General features: G+C 40.4%; 1 protein-coding gene across 1 annotated transcript in view; it reads right to left on the bottom strand.

The window, feature by feature from the left end:
* The window catches only part of Upf2 (UPF2 regulator of nonsense mediated mRNA decay), a 90,849-nt gene that overhangs the window by 28,755 nt on the left and 37,183 nt on the right, over positions 1-24,911 (bottom strand). Inside the window, 4 exon segments of the mRNA XM_032885264.1 lie at positions 467-652; positions 4,185-4,301; positions 11,097-11,210; positions 17,851-17,959. Of these exon segments, the coding sequence (XP_032741155.1) occupies positions 467-652; positions 4,185-4,301; positions 11,097-11,210; positions 17,851-17,959 (526 nt within the window).

The raw sequence follows: 24,911 nt of genomic DNA, 5'->3' as shown, positions 1-24,911 counted from the left end.
GATTAATGTAAGTCAGTGGTTCTTAGCCTTTTCTGAAATCATCATCCTGTTGTGATCATTTCCAGAAAAATCAAAATAGATATCCAAAATTAGAGATTTCAGAGGAATCTTGAACCTGTTCCCTGCCTAGCATGCACAAGGCCCAGGCTAACCCCAACTCCCCTGCAAACACCAAAAACAATAAGAGTAACAGTAAAAAAGATAAAAATAAGTTTTAAATATATATATAACATTACAATTAAAATCTGAAGTGAAACATCATAATGATAAAAAGTCATAAAAAATACAGAATACGTATCTCTAAGATCCTGCAGCACCCAGCCCATGAGTGTCTTCTCAGGAGGACTTGAACAAAGTCATTCCTAATAGAGCGCAGATCTGCCCCAACCCGCCCTGGAGTGCACGGGGGCAGCCCCAGCACAACCCTCAAGGTGATCATGACTAGATGATCCGACTCAGATTTTACCTTTTCCGTGGTGACCTTAGAGAGATCCTTGTACAGAAGTTTGCGGACATACTCCTGAAGAGGAGGCCGCTTCCTTCTCACCGTCTTCTCGGCCGGCGGTGGGTTGCAGTAGTAATACGCGTTCTCCACCATTGTAACGTAGCGCGCGTCCAGGTGCATTGCTTGCTTCTTTCTCATCATTTGCTCCTGAGAGAGAATGTCTACATTAGCCAGAACGTTCCACACGCATGACGGAAAAACACGGTCTGCTGTGAGAGGCAACAGCATAGAAGTGTGCATCACTAAGGTCTGAGACCCTGAGCGCTAAGCTTCCCTGTCTGCAGAGGCTCCTGTGGAGATGGGATGATACTGGACGGCATCAGCTCTGAGGAGGAAAGATTGCCAGTCACACACGGACAGCTCAAGTCCGAGCTGCAGCTTTACTTGATTCTGACTCCTAAATTTTACTTACACACTTGACCCTTGTGCTCCTTAGGGTTAATACTGGCTAGAATAGTCATAAGTCAAGTCACGAACTAACACATTCTAAAAACTGTAGTAGCACAATAGTTTACATCCCGAGAAGCTAAATGATGCCCCTGACCCCCAGCCTTTCTACTGCCTTGACCACTGGAAACAGAAGCTAAGCTAGAGAACTCTAGAATGCGTGCATTTTGGCTTCATGTGAGGGGAACCCCATGAATAAAAATGCTAAGAAACCACACAAATCCATGCCTCTTCATTTCAAAACTTATCAGTAAATTATTCAGCCTCAAAACTAGACTATAAAAAAGAATAGATAAAATATCACAACCAAGACATGTATAATGGGTTTGACTGCATAATCTACATAACTCATTGCTGTGAAGAGACACCATGACCAAGGAAACTTTTGCAAGGAACAATATTTAAATAGAACTGGCTGGCTTACAGGTTCAGAGGTTCAAGTCCTCTATGATAAAGGGTAGAACATGGCAGTGTCTAGGCTTGTTCTAAAGGCAAATAGAAGACTGGCTTCTGCACAACTAGGAGGAGGATCTCAAAGCCCACTCAAACAATGACACATCCACTCCAACAAGGCCACACCCACCCCAACAAGGCCATACCACGTAATAGTGCCTCTCCCTGGGCCAAGCATACTCAAACCACTATCCACTACTCCCTCCCTGGTCGCCACAGACTTGTTCAAATACATGAGTCTACAGGAACCACACCTAGCCATAGTATGATGAAAAATATATTTAGTCCAAATTCAAAAGTCCCCATAGTCTATAACAGTCATAACAAAGTTAAAATCCAAAGTTCAAAGTCTCTTCTGAGATTCAACCCATCACTGAAGTGTAATCCCCTATGACATCAAAATCAAAAAGCAGATCATGTATCTCCAACATCACAGGACATATATTACCATTCCAACATGTCACAGTGAAGAAATACTGGACCAAAGCAGGACCAAAAACTGGGCAAACAGACTCCAAACTCTGCATCTCTGTGCCTGACGTAAAAGCTTTATCTTCAGATCTCCAAATCCTTTCATCTTTGTTGACAGCAGCACAATTCTTTCTCTTGGGCTGGTTCTACTCCGTTAGCAGCTTTCCTCAGCAGGTAGCCCACAGCCCTGACTGACATCTCTAACATCTTAGGGTTTCCAAGGCAACTTCAACTTTACAGCTCATGTTCCACTGTCTAGGATCCACAACTGATCTTCTGGGCTCCTCCAAAAGGCTTGGGGCCCTTCTCCAGCTCTGCCCTCTGTGGCACTCCAGGCTCTGGCTGATCCACCCCAGTGCTGCTGTTCTTGGTGGTCATCCTGTTTGATACCGCCATCTCCAATACACTGGAGTCTTCTGCTGCACCCAGGCTTCACCAATAGCCTCTCATAGGCTCTCTTCACAGTGCCAAGCCTCAACTGCTTTGCATGACCACTTCAGTCATAGGCCGTCAACTACAACTGAGATTGTACCTTACCAATGGCCTTCCATGGACTCTCACAGTGCCAAGTCTCAGCTGCTCTTCATGACCCCTCATACCTTCAAAACCAGTATCACCTGGGTGACCCTTACACATTACCAAGTACAGCTGCAGCACGAGGTACAACCTGGCTATCTCCAGAGCACAGCTTCTACTCTTAGAAAACAATTCTCAGAAAATTTCACCTCAGTGATGCCGATCTGTTCTTAATCACCACTAATCTCTTAGCTCCAGCTAACCAGCATCAATTGTCCCAGCAGTCCCTTTTATTATTGACTCTAAAGCAGGAGCCATGTGGCTGAAGCTGCCTGAGTTCTGCTGCTTGCTGGGGCTGGTACTTGGCCTCCTTGTTCTGTTACATTATCACCAGATTTCTGTTTTCCAACTCCTTCACTGCCTAAGCTTGGCTGTCGTGGAACGTGCTCTGTAGATTGACCTTGAATTTAGAGATCTGCATGGCTCTGTCTCCTGAATGCTGGGATTAAAGATGTGTATCACCACACCTGAACTTGCTCTGTACCAGGCTGGCCTTGAACTCAAGAGACTTGCTTGCCCCTTTTTCCTGGAATTGAAAGCATGTACTACCATGCCTGGACCTAATCTTTGCATGGCCACTATTCTGCAAGATCCGGATCAAAAGCCTGTGGATTGTAGCTCATTCCAGGTTAAAAATACAAATGAAAGCAATAACCAGGTAATAACACCTACCATAACATAACTATTTTCTTGTTCAACTACAAAGGCATAAACAGTAAGTTTAGCTGGGTGGGATCTTTCCCTGAGGTCACCTCTCCCTTAGTCTGTTTATCTCTTTGATCACAGGATTCAGTTCCATTGCATGTCCTGGTGTCCTTTTATTACTAGACGCATACATTTGTATTTTTCCTCTATAAGCTTGCTCCTTTTCATCAAAACACTCTTTATGAGAGTGAACTTTAGTAACCATACAAAGGGATTTATATCAACCTGCTTTGAGATTTTCTTTGCTAGTGCAACTAATCTAAATCTCTTCATTTTAGTCTCAGGCATACTCTTCAGACAAAAGCACAAAGTAGCCACATTTGTCACCAAAATATCACAAGAAATGGGTGCGAGGACGCATACTCCAGTTGTTTCCCCTGAGTCGCTAGAGTAGGCTCCCACCATTGAAATCGTGCTCAGCACAATGCCTTCCATGTTCCTAGTAGGATGGCCCACTAAGACCCACTCTATAACTTATTATAAAACTTAATTTTATAATTTTTAGATTATACTTTAGGTATATATTAAAAACTGTAGGGACACAGCAAAAACAAAGATGGTCCCTAATAGTACTGAGTAACTATTCATTTGAATGATTTGTTTTCAGGGGGTCATTTCATTCTCTTTTAATAAAAACAGATATTATTAGTATGTGAGTGCACACATGCATACAAAATGTGTACGTGTGTGCATGTCACACTACATGTATATGGACCAGGGAACGACTTTCTGGAGTTGGTTCTCTTTCCACCTTTATGTGACTTCTGGGAATCAAGCTCAGGTTGTTAGTCTTGCAGAAGTGAACTGTACGGCCAGCTCACTAGCTCTTCTTTGAACTAACTGGCAACAAAGTGAAGAAGAATCCCTATGGCTCTCCAGTATGGCTGTTCATTTGTGCAGGATGCTCTAGGTTAGGCAGAAATGCTGTGGTCAGATAGCAGAGGAAGGTGACAACACTGATTAATACTTTTAATCCTTGAAGTAAACCAAGACTCTCAGCATTCCACCAGTTTCTGCAGGCCCTTACCAAAAGCACACTGGTCCTCAGGTGTGATTCTGGAGATCGGAAAAGAAACCGTCCACAGGTCTCCAGTAGGGTACATGCCATTTCAATATGATGATGAGAAAAGTCTGACAGAAGCATCTGAAAGAATAAGAACAATGAACAACTACAAAGACAACACATCATTTCTAAGAGAGAAAGGAAACAATGCACGCACCTGCTGTAACAACTTGTAAGATGGAAATAAAGTTGATTTAAGAACGTTTTACTGCTAAACATCTGCTCACCATCAAATTTTTGCTAAAAACAAAACATCCTGGAATATATTTACAATCTTTCCTTTCAGAAAAGGAAACTGATATCAAAGCCTTTTCTGTATTAGATACTATGTATGTATTTTAATTATGTATATGTGTTATTTATGTATGTGTGCATATGTATGTGAATGGCTTAGTTTAAATGTAAATGGGCTCACTCATCAACACAAAACACAGACTAGCTTATTATGGTCCCTACCCACAGCAGTAAGATCTGACTACTTGTTGTCTGGAAAACACATCTCACTAACAAAGACACAGACTGAGCTAAAGGATGGAAACTGATGTATAAACCAAACAAAAGCTCAGAACCAGCTGCCATAGCTATTCTTATATCTCATTGTAATGCCCTTTCTGTTGCTTTAATAAAGCAGTCTGACCACAACTGGGGGAACAAAGAGTTTATCTAGTTTTCAGATTATAGTCCACTACTGAGGGAAGGAACTCAAGCAGGGTGTCGGGGCAGAAGCCAGGGAAGAAGGATACTGCTTGCTAGCTTGCTCATGTTTAACTAGCCTTCTAATACAGTCCACGACTGCTTGCCCAGGGTATGGTGCGTCCAGTGGGCTAGGTCCTGCTGTATTACCAGTCAAGACAATCCCTTATAGACAAGCCCGCAGACCAATGTGACCTGGGCAATCCCTTAGTTGAGACTTTCTGCCATGTGGCTCTACTTCTGTCAAGATAACAATGAAAATAAAGTAGTTTAAGACAAAGTAGATTTCAAACCAAATGTCAAAAAGAGATCAAAACAGGCAACTACATAATAACAAAGGTGAACAATTCACAAAAAAGACATAACAGGCTGTGAGACAGGGAAGTAGATAGCTCAGCATGTAAAGTACTTGCAATGAAGTGCAGAGTTCAGATTCCTAGCACCAATGCAAAAGCTGAGTGGATATGGTAGCTACCTATATTCCAGTGCTCAAGAGACTGAGCTAATCCATTCCCCAGGAAACCTGGTTAACTAGAATAACCAAATCAGTGAGCACTGGTTTCATGTGAGAGACCCTGTCTCAACATACAAAGTGGAGGTAAGCAGAGGAAGACACCTGGCATCAACCTTGACAACACACACACACACACACACACACACACACACACACACACACACACACACGCATGGCCACAAACAAATATACATTTAACAACAAAAACCGGAGCTAAAGAGATGGCTTAGCAGTTAAGAGCACCAGCTGTTCTTGCAGATAACCAATCTGAGTTTGACTCTCAACATCCATATAGTGGTTCATAGAAGATCTAATACTATATTCTGACCTCCACAGGGACCAGGCACACACATGGTGGAGAAATATATACAGGCAAAACATCCATACAATAAAAATAAATAAATAAATAAATAAATAAATAAATAAATAAATGTATGAAAAAAACAAAAAATGATTTAACAATAGTGGATAAATATGCACTGAATGTTGGGAGTTCCCAATTTCGTAAAACAAACACTGATGGGTAAAAAGATGACATAGTTCCTAATACAGAAGTGGATGATTTTAAACTCTATTCCTATCTTTAGGTAAGTCAGGCAAACTAATACCAACAAGGATATTTAAGAGGTAAGTTAGAAGTAATGCATGGTGGTACCACCCTGGTCTATAGGACAGTAAGAGCTACACAGAGAAACCCTATATTAAAGAGCCAAAGAGTTAAACCATCTCTAAAACAGATGGCAATCTAAGCCATAAAGTCTTAAAGAATGTAAATAATTTCTGTATCTTATCAGAACATAATGCAACACTATTAGATATCAAGTACACATATCTTTTTTTTTTTTTTTTTTTTTGACACAAGGGTTTCTCTATGTAGTCCGGACTGTCCTGGAGTTCGCTATGTAGACCAGGCTGCCTTGAACTCAGAAAGACACTCCTGCCTCTCTCTCTCTCTGCCTCTGCCTCTCTCTGCCCCTCTCTCTCTGCCTCTGCCTTCCAGTGCTGGATTAATGGCACATACTAAGACTAGGCCAGACTACACACTCTTAAATGGTCAGTGGGCCACTGACAAAATCAGGGAGGAAATCAGTCAACTCCTAAAATCAATTGCAAATGGAAGCAAACTAATCAGAACCTTTGGGTCGCAGCTGTGGCAGTTCTAAGAGGAAAGTTTACTGGTATGAGTGCTTACAAACACAAAGTCAGAGATCTCAGAGCTCGAGACAGCACCATACTCAAAGAGTTTCTGATCCTATAGGGGATTTGAGGCTCACAGCACCTGCAACTCCACTTTCAAGGGTTCTAATGCTGCCTTCTAATCTCTGCAGGCACCTACACTCAGGCATCATCACTGCGAAAGCTGTTGTATAACGAGCAGAGCAGCTGCCCGTGGCTCGGCTGTCTTCATGCTGGACTCCTAACATGGCGGGGGTAGGGGTGAGGAAGGGGTGGGGGGGGAACAGGAGCTGTCCCTGAGTCTGCTGCCTGTCTTTGGATTCCTTTCCCCTGACTGGGCTGCCCTGTCTAGCTCAACAGGACATGTGCTTAGTCCCACTGCAACTTGATATGCCAAGGCAGGTTGATATCCCTGGGTAGCCTCCCCTTTTCATAGAAGAAAGTGAGGAGAGGTGGGTGCAGGGTGGGGTTAAGAGGGAGAGTCTCCAGAAGAGGAAGGGGAAGCTGTGATCTGGATATTAAGTAAGTAAAGAATATTTGTTGCTCTTCCAGAGGACCCAGGTCAGGTTCCAACACCTCACAGTGGTTCATAACCATCAGTAACTCCACTTCCAGGGAATATACCCTCTTCTGACCCCTAAGGAACCAGGCACACAAGTAGTACACAGACATACATGCAGGCAAAACATTCATATATAAAATGAATAAATTAAAAAATGACTGTATAATTAATTGAAAGCAATTTAAGGATAAACTGTAATTCTCAACAAAATCCCAATGACATTCTTCATGGAATTAAAAAATATCTTATAATCATATGGAAGCACAAAATACCTTAAATAATCAAAGCAATTCTAAGCAGAAAGAACAATACTAGGGACCACAATCTCTAACCTCAAACTATGCTACAGAAACACAGTAAGAAACACCATGGTACCAACACAAAAAGAAACACACAGACCAATGGATTAGAACAGAGTACCCAAAAGTAACACTTCCTACCCCACATACACTCATCTTTGATTAAGGTGTCAAGAACATAAGTTAGAAAAAGAAATCATCTTCAAGTGGTGCCAGAAAAACTGCACCGACATATGTGAAATCATGAAACAAGGAGCCTGTGGAAAGAGCGCAGGGCGTCAAATACTCTCTACCTCTAGAACCTTAATTTGGATCCTTAGCCAGTCTAGCCAAATGATGAGTTTCAAGTTCACTGAAAAGACTCTTATCTCAGAAAATGAGGCAGAGACTGATAGAGGAAGACACCGAACATGAACCCTGGCATACACCCCTGTCTCTGTCTCTCTCTGTCTCTGTCCCCCTCCTCCTCCACCCCCCACACTTGTTCCAACTTTCATCCTACACAAAATCAGTTCAAAATGAATCAAAGACCTTAGTGTTAGAGGAAAACTTGGGCAAAACAGTTCAACATACAGGCATGGGGAATAACTCAAAGGAACTCAAACCACTCAGAAACAGGTCCTAAGGACTGACAGATGGGATCATAGGTCATTAAATCCTGAACAAAGACAGCAAGCATCATGATGTACAGCAAGCATACAGCAAGAGAAAGAACCTGACACAGGAAGAGCGTCTACCATCCACAAAGAACCTCCAAAATCAAGAACTAAAAAACCAAAACCATCCAAGTAACAAATGTGATCAGAGACTAAACAGACAATTCTTACAGGAAGAAATACAAGTGACTAAGAAATATTTGAAAAAGTTTTCCTTAGTCATTAGGAAAATACAAGTTAAAACTACATCAAAGCCTGGAGAGACAGCTCGAACTTAGGAGCCTGAGTTCAGTCCCAGCACTCACACTGTGGCTCACAAGCACTGAAACTCTGGTTCCAAAGGAACCGATGCTCTTCACTGCCCTCTGATGGGTCTACGCACATGCAAACACATACAAAAAAAGCAAAAGACAACAAATGCTGATTAGGAACTATGCAGAGAAGAACCCTTATTTAGAGCTGTTAAAAATACAAACTTGTGCAGGCACCATGGAAGTCAGTTATGGAAATGCTTCAAAGTATCAAAAACAGCAACTGCCAAATGACCAATTTATAAGCATATGGCCAAAGGACATGCTACAGACATGCATGAACATCTGAGTTAATCATTCAATTATTCCCAACAGGCAAGACACGGAAGTACTGTAGCAACGACACAGCAAAAGTTTAGTCTTACGAAGAATGAATACTATCATCTACAGAAAATGAAAACTACGTTAAGTGAGAGAAGGAAGGCATGTTTTATATCATGTGACGTCTAGACTGAAGTGTGTGTGTGGTGAGGGAGAAGAGAGGTGGAAAGGGGGTAAGCTGAGAACAAGGAAGCAACAGAGCCCATGAGAGCTGAGGGCAATGACCTGGAGGGAGGCCGGAGACCACTGAGGACGTGGAGGGAGAGTGGAGAAGATAGCGGGGAGGGCGGAAGGAACCAGTATAATAACGCATGTGTAGGAAATGCCACAAGAGGGCTGCAGAGGTGGCTCAGCAGTAGAAGCACTGGCTGCTCTTCCAGAGGTCCTGAGTTCAATTCCCAGGAACCACATGGGGGCTCACAACCATCTGTAATGAGATCTGCTGCCCTCTTCTGGTGTGACTGGACAGCTACAGTGTCCTCATATAAATTTAAAAAAATTATTTTTTTTAAAAAGATAAGAAAATGCCACAATAATCTCCATTTCTTTGTGTGATAGTCAAAACACTGACTTAAAAAAGGTAGCGATGTCAACCTTCTCAGAGGGTGTGGTGGTCTGACAAACAACCTCCATCAACTTATGGGGCACTAGTGGCACTGTGGGGGATGTTAGGCCTTGCTGGAGCAGGAGTGGACAGGTGCAAGGACATACACCTGTAAAGCTCAAGTCAGGCCCAGTGGTTCTCTGTCTTCCTGTTGTCTGCCTATCAGCATGCAGAGCTCTCTACTGTAGTACCACGTCTGCCTGTATGCCATCATGCTTCCTGCCATGACAATAATGGACTAACTCTCTGAACCTAAGCCAGCCCCAATCAGATGTTGTCCTTTATTATAAGAGCTGGCTGTGGTCATGGTGTCTCTTCATAGCAATGAAACCCTAACTGAGACAGAGGGTGAAGCAAAAGGTCAACCTTCAGGTCTGAAGTCTTTGTTGAAAATAAAAAAATCAAATATATAAATACAAAAACCCTAAATGGTATGGAAGCTGGGCTTAGTGGCACATGCCCTGTTAATCTTAGTACCTAAGGCAAGAAGGGTACAGTAAGCCCAAGAGACTCTTAAACAAAACAGTTACGACAAAAGTCTCTGCAGATTAATCTATACATTACTGATAGTGATCTTCTTAAAACGAATCTTAATGTATATTTTGTACATAGACTTGTATAATTTAAAATTACACAAAAATTCGCACTGGTGCTTGCATGCATGTGAGCTATGTGAGGGTGTCCGATCCCCTGGAACTGGAGTTAGAGACAGTTGTGAACCGCTGTGTGGATGCTGGAACTGAACCTGGGTCCTTCTGGAAGGCTTGACTTAACAGTTGAGCCATCTTTCCACTTGCACATTAAGATATCTAAGCAGTCTGTGGCAGGTTCCCAGGCAGTCCTTGAGAGCTGCCTGAGGTTTGCCTGAGACATCCTCTGTGGATAAGTACTCTTCCGAGACTCCCTAGGAAAGCACAGGAGGCTTAATTCTCTGAACGACCACAGTGACTATAACCATTTTTAAACTGTAAGAATATGCAGTTTCAGTGGAGAAGTTATTTTAGGGAAAAAAATGAATTTTAGAAAAAGAATGATCATTTAAAATGCATGTTTACCAAGTGTGCTCTAACTTTACCACACGAGATTAATGTTACTATCAGACTTCTAACTTAGTTTCATTACGGACAGAGAACATAATATGCAGTGTTTCAGTAACCAAGCCAAGAACATCTCAGGATTATTTTGGTGTCAATATAATGTTAATTATATGAAGGGCTGGCAAACTGTTCATCAAACTCCAACCGTGCATGCTGCTGCTGACTGTCCATGACTGGGATTGCCTCTTTACAGGTTTAAGCTTGTCAGACACAGAATGCTGCCTTGGTAGGATGGCCTTTCCACGAGGAGAGCGATTCTGCCAATATGCTCTCTGCCTCACAGACTTTCACAACAGCTTAATGAAACCAGTTTCCCTGACTAGTATTTATACAAATGGATTTTTTCTGTCTTTATTTTGGCCTATTTTGTCTGTATCTCTAAGAACACAAATCAATTAACCAAATTGTGCTTATATGCTTTTTACTTGATATATTTTGTCCCTATATTTAATTACTGATATTCCTGAATTTGTATCTATCATCTTACCATTTGTTTTCTATTTTGCTAATTTAGTTAATAATATTCCTTTTTACAAATTAACTTTGATTTAATTAATGAAATATTTAATCACTTCTTTTTATCTACAACTTATAAATAAAACTTAAAATTTCTCTTCTCTACTAAGGACAATGCAGCAATTACCTTTAGACAATGCAGTGTATCATTTTTGGTGAACATCTTAAACTTGGTTAGTTCTCCAATAAAACGGACAGTTTTATTCTTTGTTTCAATGTTGATCTGGTCCTTTTTTCGAACCTATAAATGAAAGACATTGCTTAGATAAGTAACACTTTGAAAATCTGTAATAAGAACTAATATATGTTTCCATTCACTTCAAATATTTCAAATAAATTGGGTAAGATTTCTTATTTTCAAATTATTTTGAGGAAACGTTGCCCACATTGCCCACACTAGCTCCAGAAGTGCTCTGTGAAGCTGCTTCATGACCATGTCATTTGAGGAATCCAAACATTTTGTCAGGCTTGAAGAAGCTCTCAAAGTACCTGCTTAATTTAAGTCATCATTTTTCATATTTATTTAGTAACCTATGCCTTTTTAACGTAATAGTAACCACTATCAGTTAACAGAACATCAGATTAGTATTTTAAGAACACACTTTAGGAAATGCTGCTTTAAAAAATATAAATGCTAAAAGTTCATTTAAGTGAAAAGTATTTTCCAATGTTGCTCTATATTATCAGTTATATTACATATTTACTAGAACTTACTGTGCTGAAACATGCAATATATTCATTGTTGTTTTTAATTATCAGAAATGACCATGTGTCAAAGTTCAAATCTTATGGGAGTTTTAAGTTCTACATTGATGTCTATATTTAAAAAAATCAAATGTAGTAAAATTCCTTTAAAAAGGTCAACAGTATAATACACTGAGATAAGTGTAACTAGATTTAACTGTAGGATTATAGTTTCATAAGAAATGCAGATTACATGTAGAGATCTACCATGTAAACAATGAGTATGAGATGGTGGCATCTCCAGTTAATGCAGTGTTCTTTCCAGAACATCACCTACTTATTTTACCCATGTTATAGCATTCAGGAGAAGACATGACAGCTGTCACTCTTCTGGTGTAGTGGGGGAGGGGGACAAAGGGAGAGAGGGAGCAGGGTCCCAGAAGTGTTAGATGACTCTTGACTATGGTAAATACCAAGATTCAAATTTCCCAACTAGTAATGCAAATTTACTTCCATAATATGATGGAATTCCAAGTTTAAAAGAAAGCCTTAAAGCCATATACTTCATGATCATTATTTTACTGAACCAGACAGCCAAGCACTCAATGCAATTTTTTGAGTTTGGGCATCTACTTTATTTAGCAAACAGAGCAGGTATCAAGACTTTTTAGAATTTGAGTGATTTTTGTTTGTTTGACTGTTTGACAGGTGATTGAGAAAGGGTCTTATATTGTAGCCCTAGCTGACTAAAGCTTCCTTCACAGACCAGGTAGCTTTAAACTTGCAGCAATCCTCCTGTCTCTGCCTCCCTGCACGGAGGACTCAAGGTGTGTGACGCTACACCTAGACTATTTAAAATGAAACATGCTTATTAAGACCCCAGAGCAAACTAGGGGACATTATTACTAAACCTTATCTGAAGCATCGACAGAAGTATATCAAGCAAAAACAAAATCGCAAACATACCAGAAAACTTTACCCATATTATTTACAGATAAGCGATCTCCTTGTGATCGGAGACAAACAGAAATTACAGCCAGAGCAGAACAAGTACATGCTCTACCTCTGCGCTCCCACCAAGCCCTACCAGCTGCTGAAATGTGTTACCTACTCTAGTAACTTGCTGTACTGTGGGACATCAAGATTTATTCCTGTTGCCTAACTGCACTCCACATACCTTCCAGATATTCTCTTTGTTTCTCCCGCAACCCTTCACCCTTCCCAGACTCTAGTAATCACTTTTTAAAAGAAGATTTCCTTTTACTTTATGTGTATATGCAAGTGCCTGCAAGTACATATGTGTACCTGCTGCCTGTGAAGGCTGGAAGAGCACGCTGGATCCCTTGGGACTGGAGTCACAGATGGACAAGTCACCACGTGGGTGTTGGCAACCAAACCCAGGACCTTTGCAAGAGCCAGTACTCTTAACCACAGAGCCATCTCTCCAGACCCAGCAAACACAATCTAACTCCCCATTTTTATAACATCTATTTTTTTTCTACTTTTTCTTCCTTTCAAAACTATGAGACTTTTAAAATGAAGACCTATTTTCATTATCTCTATCCTGGATGTTCAGAAGAGAAGCTGAAAACATCTCACAAGACTATACTGGGGGAGAGGACCCCACTAAGTTATCCTAACTCTCACTCGGAGGTTTTTCACTATCATTTCTTCAAAACTTATACTCAAACAAATATCAAATAATTTATGCAAAACTACACTTGATCTTAGCCAAAAGGCTGAGAAGCAATACTTCTGCAAAACTGCATACAGATCTACAATATGCCTTTGTTTAGTGACTACCATTGTAAGATCTTACTTAATTATCAATTATCCTTAACAGAAATGCTGCTTCCAGCCCAATATTTAAAGATAGACAAAACTAATTACTTAGTGTGCATCACCAAGTGATCTCTTCAGATGTATCCACACATAGATCTTTACAACGTTTTATGCCTGTTATTTACTACTCCCTATAAGAAACTGTTTGTCCTAGAAAGGCTAATAGATAGTTGTCCAAAAAGATCCTTTCCCCTCTACAATTTGTTCTTTTGACTTTACATTAACTTTACCCACTAGATAATTCAACAGACTTTTCTACAGATCTATTTTATGCTGAGCTTGTAATCTCTTCTGAGTCTATAAGTAATATGTCTTAATGCACACATATGTATATATTCCCTCATCTGGTAAACTACTGGTCTCAGAAGTAAGGTGCCCTGTCCACCTACTACGTAGGACAGGAGTGAGGGTTGAGGAGAAATCTGAATCCTTTACTCACACACTTTGCCTCAGAGTTTTCATTTACTTTTTTATGTTCTATGTTGCACATAAAATGCTATAATTGCAAATGTAAGTTTAAAATCACATACACACAATAAAATAGACACACTGCATAAACATACTTGTATTCCATTTATTTTGACCAATTGTTTTAGTATGGCTCTGAATGTTTCTAGAAGCTTATGTGTCGAACATTGTCAACAACTCTGGGAAGTAGGCCCTAGGTGGGAGAGGTGGGTCCCTGGGGTGTTTATCTTCAAAGGCTCTATCTGGTCCCTGCTCTCGTCTTCATTTTCGATTTCCCATCCATTATGACATAGAAAAGCCTCTACTACATATTCCAGCCATCAGGATGCTCTTCCCAAACATGAAAGTCAAGCAATCATTGACTGAACTCTCCAAAACAACAAACAAAATGTATCCCTCAGCTCTTAGGTTGTTTATGTGAGGCATTTTGGTCAATTATGAAAAACTAGTACACGATAAAGAATTTTAATTTAAAACACGTGGAAAGACCACTTTTAGAATGTCGGTGAGGATTCATGATTTAAAAGCTGTCCTCTCCATTAGGGAACAGATTCTGTTGTCCACTGGAGGACAAAGGACACTAGTCACAAAATGTTCCTCAGAGCTGCACTATCTAAAAATAAACTTTTATGAAAAATTATTCTTGGTGACTATTACTTTGGCGCCATGATTATCAGACCCCCTTTTAAAAAAACAAAACAAACAAACAAACAAAAAAAAACCCCAAAAACCAGAAAACCACTGTTGGGCTTTGAGATTATCAGCTCCTCCTAGTACAGTTCATGATGTAAACGAAGCTTTCTGCTGTTTTCTCCTCAGAGCTGTTCAATGTAGGAATGTCTCTAATGATCTAGAAACATATTGCCAAAGTGTTTATCTAAATTCTTACCTGATTGAAGTATGTAAGAATGTTGATTTCTCACTTCTATTAGCTTTATTGATCTGTCAAATTAGCAAATCCATTGTTTAACTAGAATTTCTTTGACTACATATAGTTTTATCAGCTTTACTTCTCAGCTGAGATTCTTAAGGGGGCAAATATGATCATATTGTGGCAATATATTGGACCTAGATAGAAGACAGAGACAGGGAAACCTGGTTAAAGAGCTATTGACATAACTCGAGCTGTGGACTATGAAAGACAGTGGCAGCAGGCATGGTGAGCAGTGGCTAGAACCGGAGTGCTTCAGTGCTGTGGCAATAAGAGCTAGGGAACTTCAGAGAGAATGAAGGGACTATGACAGTTGAGTAGAAACATACTGAATTATGAGAAAAATACAGAAGTGCATTCAGTGAAGTAAAGTATAAAGATGTTTTAGAAGAAAATAATGAGTCTGTTTTGTGAAGACAATTGGCTTCTAAAAGGACAAGAAAACTACTATGTACTGGAGAGGCTCTAGCAAGGCACACACATTTGGTGACTTAATATCTTTGGAAAAACAGGCATCAGCTGAAGCTACACAATTGGGCTCCCTCTGGAGACTCAGGACTGAGTGGGGGTGGTGGTACACACCTGGAGTCTTAGCACATGGAAGTGGACCACGGAGGGTCAATTCAGAGCCAGTCCTATCTACTGCAAGATGAGCCTGGTGCTGGTCTGAGCTACATGAGCCCATCTCTAACCAAAGACTAAGGGTTCAACCCAACTTAGAGAAGATCAAAGACAAGAAACATAAGTACAATTCAGGAAGACAGGTAGAATACAGGGAAGAAGTTTTCTGATGATATTAGACTAGGTACTGTATTGTACCTGGATTATCTCTTTCAATTCTAAGGACAAATATTGCTTCAAAGATCCAAATTATTCTCCTTAAATAGACCTGTTCAGCACCTGAATAACTAAGCACAAGTCACGGTGTTAACAAGGTGGAGCCAGCATGATGTCTTCTAAAAAAAGTCAGCATAATCCAGTGGTTTAGAAACCACAGGACATCAACTAATGGGCAATCATGACAATTTAGAGGTCTCTATCAAGGGTGTTACTGTGAAGCTTTTAGGGAAAAAAACCCTAAAAAAACTCCAATGAAAAGGAAAAACAAAAATTAGGATATGGTAGCACACGCCTGTGATGGTAGTACAAGGTCTTCCCTCTAAATCCGAGGTCATGTCCACCACCAGTGAACTGGAGGCTGGCCGGGGATGTGAGTCCCCGTCTCAAAATGAGGACATGAGAGAAGGGTGCTCTGGGCTGCACTGTGGGACCAGACAGACACATGTGGGTCTGCAGCTGTTACTTTGCTTTCATTGATAACAGTTTACACTAAACACATTCAAAGCCTAACAGAAACGAATTAGGAAAGAAAGTTCACAGACTAAGGTAGGAGGGACCCTGAGAGAGATGGAAAAGAATCAATTACCTCAACTGGCTATTCTGAGAACAGTGGGCTCCAAAGACTGCAGCAGAATAAATTATGTCAATTCCTTCAACTTCCACTTTAATTTTCAGGGTAAGAGAGGTATACATGTATAGAATGCTCTTAATTTTTAAGTTTTTCACCAAATGTACTAATTATATTTGTGTTTTGCTTAATTTAGAGTCTGGCTGAGAAAGCAACGCATGTAATTGATACAGCACTTTCACAGTGCTCATTGGAGTACCAGCTCCTCACTGGAACAAAGGATCCATTACGTAATCAAGAACATGGTTTCGGCTGTCTCTGTTCCTGAAGTAGCAGCATTTATCAAAGTGTGTTCTTTATGGGATATATACTCATCCTCCTCTAGGACATTCACAGAGCACAGTTACCCTCACAAAGTTCTGCCACGTTTTATAATAAAACAAAACTGTTAAGCTTTAATGAGCTCAGTGTTCCCCAAGTTCTCTAAATACAGAAAGCTTACCTGGCTCACTATTGCCTATAAAAGCCTAAAACACAGGTAAGCAAACACAGCCCAGGGAAATCTCAATCACAAAGACAGTAACCAATAAACAGTTATTCCTCTGCCCTCATGTGAGTTTCTTGCTCTGAATTCAAAGCACCCACTCTACAATAAGTTTACAGTCATACAAGTATACAATCATTATTTATTATTTTCCTCTTGCTTTTACATTTACATCTTACTTTTGAGCTACACTGTGAGGTTCCTGACCTCAGGGATTATCTACTCTCCTTTGGCTGCTCGGCAATTCTGCTGACTTGTCCACCGAGCACAGCAAACAACAGCTTTATGGCATTCCCAACAACTCACTCTGAAGTTCTGTGAACAGAACTTCGTTGTTTCAAACGCTATCACTGCCCACTGTCAGTCACTGGCAGTGTCACTGTTACCTACCACCATGTATTTGAGGGTCCATTCTCTTACTTCCATAAGGTGACTGGGTAAGTAAGACAGGAGAACTACTAACATAGTCTACCCAGTTGTAAAACTGGGAAGGAAGGCAAGCTACCTGGGAAAAGAACTGGTATTTACCAGAGTGTTCTTTAAAGAACTTAACACTATGCAAGATAAAAATTCTGAAGGCAAGAATCAATAAAGCACAGGCAACAGCAGAATTCACTGCTGTCTTAGAATTTATGAAAGCTGTTACACCTCCCACTTTTGGAACTCGACACCTAAAGAGGCACTTATGGGACAGCAGACCCAACTGTACTCAGGCTAATTCTCTTTCTTCTAGGAACAACAATAAGGCCTTGGAGAATGGGCTTTAATTTATAACAAGAAAAAGTACAGTTCCTATTATAGGAGGACAAGACAGTACCAAGAGCTCCTGTCCTAGCTGAACCAGCATTAACTGAGCTCTGTTAAGTACATCTACACTTTAAATTCTCAACTGTTGTGTCACTATCAATTTCAAAGTATTCTTATCAACATAATTATGCTCAAAGAATCCTCACTCAACTTATTAGAACATATAATTATTACAAAATAAATGCTTAAATACATACATGAAATCTGAAATCCCCCCTCAGCATGGAACAAAGATCCTCTGCTACATCAGACATGCAGGGATGCAATGTAGCAACCAATCTTGCATAAAATGGGAGCAAATCCAACCTGCAAAAGTTACATGTGATATGTGTAAAAAGAAAGACATACCAGAAATAATTCACTTTAAAACTTAAACTTTCCCAGATTTACTCACATAGTAAATAGTTTGTTAAAAAGCTAATAATCATTCAGATATGCCAATTTATTGCCATTATGAAGTTTCTAAAGATTCAGTAAGCCTTGTAAAAGTGTATTAATAACCTGGCATTTTCCAGTCTGTTATTTCAACTAGGTTGTGATTTTGATACATAAAATACTATGTGAAGAAAATGCATTCTGACATGGCATAAACTTTTAATTATATAATTGCTCAGTAACAATACTTACAAACCTAAAGCCAACTTAAATACTGCAAATCAGAATTCTTTCAAACTGCTTCCTTTATTTATCCAGGGGTAAGTCATTTGGAAATCTCAGTTTCTGAAGTAAGAAAGTAACCAAGAACTAAAAATTATGTAAGATATTAACATAATATAAAAGTCCCAGCAGACTTTGTTCATCACAAACCCATGGGGCCCTCATTCCAACATCACTGTAGCCAGCAGCAGTGTGTGCCATCCATGCCACCGCCCCTCCACGACACAGCACTCTTCCCCATCAGTATTTACTTAGTCCAGCACCCTAGGCAGCCGCTGCTGATCAGAGTCAACACAAGCTACAACTCGCTTCACCCCAGCACAGCTCTTATGGTGTAGACCTTGACTATTCATGCACTGCACACACAGGCTGGAGGTTGGAAGCAGTAAGAGGAGAGTGAGTTAGGTGTTCCAGCTACACAGTCAACAGTGCAGGGACCATCAGTGCAGAGATGGGAAGTGAACGCTGCAAACACCAGTGCAAACTATGACAGCTGGACGTGCTGAGAACATAAAGAATCCTACAGTTCGTAAACACCCACATACACCCCTGGATTACTGATCAGGGTAGGAAACTGGTCGTTATCACTCTTCAGTGACACCGACAAAGGTGGCAGAGGAAAACTGGAGATACGGGGTTATGGGGAAAAAAGCACATTCAGGGCTCAAGTATTAAAAACTTGTTTCTTTCTTTGACCCCTGTATTTCTTTTAAAACTTTTATGTTAACATTTTGTTTTTAAACAAAACCTTTTCATAAGTGATAGGATGCCCCTTAAATTCAGAATCTTTGCCATTATAAAAAGGGAAGAGGACTGTCTGTTCTTTAGTTAGGAAAATAAGTTATAAACAACAACACTTTATTCTAAACAAAGCTTGAAGGCCAGAGAGATACTCAGTGAATTAAGGTATTTGCTGTCAAGCCAGGGAACCCAAACTCAACCCACGTGACCCACATTAGTACAAAGAAAGAACCAATTCCCCCAAACTGTTCTCTGAGATATATATATATATATATGTATATATATGTATTATATATATAATACATATATATATGCATATTTAAATAAGTGTAACTTAAATTTAAAAAAACCTTAAAAATTAAAAGAAGCCAGCATGGTAGAGCTAGTCCTAACCCTAATACACAGACATATATTATTCAACTTGTTGGTAGCAACAGCCTCTCTATGAGACGGCTATAGTCACCATGCCAGAAACAAGAAGACAGGTACAAGACTGTGGTAGCTATTTACTCATATCTAAATAAATTTTAAAAACCTATTTTAAAAGATTTCAAAGTGTTTTGAACACAAACATTTATTATCAAACTTTAGATACTATTTAAAGTATTTTAAAGGTTTATTTGTTGAAAGTTAAGCTTCTGCCATACAAAAAAGACATGATATGGGTCATATCACTCTCTGGTAAAGTTACAGTACTAAGGATTCCTAAGATTGCTGCTGCTGCTGCTGCTGCTGCTGGAGTTTAAACAGAAATATCCTGGCGAGATGGCTCTATGGTGAAGAGTGCTCACTGTTAGGCCAAGGACCCAGGCTTGGTTGCCAGCGCCCACACAGAGGCTCACAACCACCGGTAACTCCAGTTCCAAAGGATTAATTCCCTGACTCCAATGGCTTATGTACACAAGCAGTATACACATGCTCACACACGTGTGTGCTGAATGTATTTTGTATTTCAGATACTTAACTTTCAACAGATAAGCCTTTAAAATATACTAACGCATCTCTATCTGAAATAAATACATACTTAAAAAAAACTTGGAACGAATGAACTCTTAATTTTCTTTTATTAACCAGATGGATTTATACTAACTTGCATATTATATTCTCTGTAGGTTCTTTGTTTTCCATATTCAAGATCTAGGTCCTTTGTTTTCCATACTCATTTTAACAGCATATGGTTGTTTCCAACTAATAATCAATTGCCGGGTGCTAGAGAGATGGCTCATGCTTATGAGCACTGGCCGCTCTTCCAGAGGACCAGGGTTCCACTCACAATCATCTGGTTCTGGAGACTCCAATGCTCACTTCTGACTTTTGAAGGCACCAAACACACATGGTGCAAACACATATATGGTTGGCAAAAAAATTACTCATACACATAGATAAATGTAAAAAACTAATTAACTAATTCAAATATGGGAATTTAAACTAATCATCCATTCTCCTGACTCAAGAACTGAGGCCGTAGAACAGAGCAACAAGCTAGAAGGGCCTGGTTAAGACACTGTAAACAGTTCTTCTGTGATGGCCTCGGGGCCTACCTGATGACTCTTTTGTTCTCTCCCTTCACACTGGCATTCCTCTATCTCATTCGAAACCTTGGCCTTTCTCCTTCCTTTTGAGAAGAATATACTTTTCCAACACTCATGCTGTATCTTTTATTGCACCCAAGTCACTTAAAGAAACCCAGAGAATATCCCAGTGAATCTGAAAATCGACCCTCTCTCTGCCCCTCCTGCCTCTTTTATCCTGGCAGACCCTGAACTTGGGAGAGTGACTCATTCATCTCTGGAGCATCTGGGATCACACAGTCCTACGCCATTAGGCCTGGCAAAGGGTCAACCTCTACAGCACAATACAGTGCAAAAGAGACTACTCAGTTTTCTGAAAAAGAAATGAGAAATTACGTAAGATCCCTCTTCTCAAAGATGAATTCTAAATATTCTGATAGTGATGATTATTTTGTTAACCAACAGTTAACAGTGAACAGTATAAAAACAATTCTTCTAAAACACTAAACCCTCAGCTGCATCACAGACTTACATACATACCACTAGCAGTTAATGATCAGCATTCAGTCACTAAGTTCAAGAAAAATGAAGACCAAGACCTCACAAGTGCTTGCTCCTGAGGAAAAGTCTTCCCGCAATTCAATTCACTAGTGAGTTAGCCTTCTAAAACAAATACCCCTCCCCCTTTGAAGGCAGAGCCCTCTGTATAGCTGGTCATAAACTTGTTAACTCTGTACATAGGGCTAGCTTTGAACTAAAAAACCTACTGCTTCAGCCTACCCCTTTTGATCCTCTTAAAAAGTTTTGAAAAAAAAAATTAATGTTGAAAGCTATTAACCGTATATATTCTCAAAGCTGCTTTGGAAAACATTGACTTTGAAAGAATACTGTTATAGCTTCATTTAAAAAGTGGAGGAACTCTGAGTTGCAGAGAATTTTCTTAGCATGTGTAAAACCCCAGATTTGATTCTCAACATTGCAGAACAATTTTACCACAGAAAACATTACAATGGGTGCAAAAAGAACGTTTAGTGGGAAAGAGCATTTGCCACCAAGTCCAACAACTCCAGCTTGATCCTGAAACCCAGGAGGTGGAAGGAGGAACAACTCTCACAAGCTGTCCTATACCTTCATATGGCCTACCCGGGCTACATATAAATACACACACACACACACACACACACACACACACACACACACAGAGTGTACATTCACAATTAAAAGATAATACTAACAGAATATGATTCCACAATGACAAAATATAATAAAGACTAGGGTCATTTTCTCTGGAAACCACAACCAAGTCAATTGGTAGTTTTCTTTCTATAGTGCTGACATTCTAAATAAAACAGCGCCACCACGTGGTATAGTTTGCTAATAGAGTTAAAGGAGAAAGCAAAACAAAACCAGAAACAAATCTCTCATTCTTTCCATTTTAAATTTAGTGAGTATAGAGGCCCAATCTGAAAATATCATGAAAAATATCAAAAACCAGCTGGGCCTTTAATTCTAAAACTCGTAGGCAGAGGCAGATAGACCTCTATGAGTTTAAGGTCAGCCTGGTCTACACAGTGAGTTCCAGGACAGCCAAGGCTACAGAAAGACCCTGTATGGGACAAAACCCACTCCAGAACCAAGTGCACACTTCACACGTAGAGCTGTGTTTGCATCACCCCATGGAGAGTCTGCACATTTACCTCTCAATACTGGGCTAACTCTATGTGGAGTCACAGTCATTATAAGAACATACACAGCAGCAGTAATTAAAACAAGGAAAGGTTTTTGAGGTACTTTTCCTGATTCTCACTTTAATCTCAAAATCTACCTCAGGTAAAGACCTTCAGGATGATGAAATGCTACATAACTTGATCTGGGTGGCAGACACATATGGATACTTAAAGATTAAGTACTTCATGTAAAAATTTCTATTTTTATCTGAATGTGATGTGGCTATTACAAATAAATAACAACAAAAATTTACAAATTTACAAATTTACATATTTTTACAGAAAGGATTCAAGTGCAGGGTCATGATAGGAAATGGGCTAATTTTGAAAGCATGCTGCTACAGGCAAGAAGTCAGGTATAAGAGCCATCTATTGTATGATTCTACTTTAAAGAATTGTTCAATACAGACAATTTTTGGTTTTTTTTTTTTTATATTTGCCAGCCATAGCTTTACATTTTTAATGATTTATTTCTTTTTATTTAATGAGCATTGACATATCTGTGTGAGGGTGTCAGATCCCCTGGAACTGGAATTACAGATAGTTGTGAGCTGCCATTTGGTTGCTGGGAATTTAATCTGGGTCCTCTAGTAGAGCAGACAATGTTCTTAGGTGCTAAGCCATCTCTCCAGACCCGACACCTCTTATTTAAAAGGGAAAAGAGGAATAAAAGTCATTGGAGGTTTGGCATTTTCCTCAACAAAGTACACACTGGAGGACAGCTAAGCTCACTGCCAAGACCCCCATATAATCCTTGGATTTACACAGGCATAGCTAGTAAAATAACTAGTAAACGACCTATTCATTACTAGTCTCACTAGCAGACCTTTAGCCTGGTTATGTTAGATGAGAGGAATCCCAGCCACAGTAAGGAACAGACAAACTCTGGAAGAGCCCTCCTTCTCAGGGAAGATGATGAAGAAGTGTCATAGAAGGGAGGAGCCCTTAGGACAGGGTGCTGAAGAAGAGATACGCATGGATGGTTAAGGAAGCCAGGATTCTAAAAACACGGTCAAAGACACTTTTCTTGCCGTTCCTTTCAAGTGAGTTCAAGCCAACACTATATGGTCCAGACAGCTCACAAAGTGACTTTTCATCCCTAGCACTTCTTTCTCAGCCCAGAATACTCTAACCATCTTATAGTACACCCTATGCCCTGTGTTCCTTCCCTTTCCCTTTCTCTGTCTTTCTTTCTCTATGTCTATCTGTCTCTGCCCCCACACACACACACACAGAGAGAGAGAGAGAGAGAGAGAGAGAGAGAGAGAGAGAGAGAGAGAGAGCGCTTTTAAAGGGTACCAATTATCTCTCTTATTCAAGAAATAGTTTCCAAATGAATGGCAATGAAGAAACAAGCCATGAATGGCAGGTCTTGAGTTTACTGTATAGTTCAGGTTAGCCTCAAACTTGGAGCAAACCTCACAGCCTCTCAAGTTCTAGGCTTATAGGCTACAACACCCAGCTATGTACAGTTCAAAACCAGTTCTTAGTGTTAGAGATGTGCAAAATTCAAAGCTCGTGTCCTGTCTCCTGAAGAGCTGAATGCACCTGATTTCTTCCATGAAGACTTGCCAGAAGGACCCTAAAGAGAACTTACACTTGCACAAGGGAACAAGAGCAGCTGTTCAGTAAGACAGCTACTGTACTAAGGCTTACAAGGTAAGTTACCATTCCCAATAAAAAACAAAGGAATCCCTTCCAGGGTGGAGAAAATGGGAGTATTCAGCTGGTCACACTACAGAAGTCACTCTACACATATCAGGATTTTACCAGAGAAATTAAGAATTAAGATTGACTCTGAAAACAAACACAAGCTGCATAAAAACGGGCATTAAAACTAAACTTGTCCCATAACTTTATAACTTCGGATGTCAGGCATTCTGCTAAGTGCTAGAGATAAAAGTAGTAAATATGGCCCCCTTCCTGAGGCTGACAGTGTCCAGAACAATACCCTCCATACACAGGCAGGAGGCCAAGGACGGGATTGTGCTGTGCTGTGGCTTGAGGCCACGATCTTTCCAGTCTCTGTGGACAGACTGCTATCTGTCTCCCACCCTCCTTCCCACTCCTCCTCTGTACAGCTAACCCTGGGTACTCCTACCACACAGCTCTGCTTCCTCACTCCTCCTCTGTACAGCTAACCCTGGGTACTCCTACCACACAGCTCTGCTTCCTCACTCCTCCTCTGTACAGCTAACCCTGGGTATTCCTACCACACAGCTCTGCTTCCTCACTCCTCCTCTGTACAGCTAACCCTGGGTACTCCTACCACACAGCTCTGCTTCCTCACTCCTCCTCTGTACAGCTAACCCTGGGTACTCCTACCACACAGCTCTGCTTCCTCACTCCTCCTCTGTACAGCTAACCCTGGGTACTCCCTACCACACAGCTCTGCTTCCTCACTCCTCCTCTGTACAGCTAACCCTGGGTACTCCTACCACACAGCTCTGCTTCCTCACTCCTCCTCTGTACAGCTAACCCTGGGTATTCCTACCACACAGCTCTGCTTTCACAGTGCCTTCATCATCAGCTGCCTCAGACTGAATCCTCAAATTCCACTTGCTCTGTATTTCAAAAGCTTCTCTCTTCTTGGTAATGAAACTAAGAATTATTCATCCATTT

The sequence above is a fragment of the Rattus rattus genome, chromosome 14 (genome assembly GCF_011064425.1).
Source record: "Rattus rattus isolate New Zealand chromosome 14, Rrattus_CSIRO_v1, whole genome shotgun sequence".
Classification (NCBI taxonomy): domain Eukaryota; kingdom Metazoa; phylum Chordata; class Mammalia; order Rodentia; family Muridae; genus Rattus; species Rattus rattus.
The sequence above is the reverse complement of the archived record's forward strand: the minus strand, read 5'-3'. Positions and strand labels throughout refer to the sequence as shown.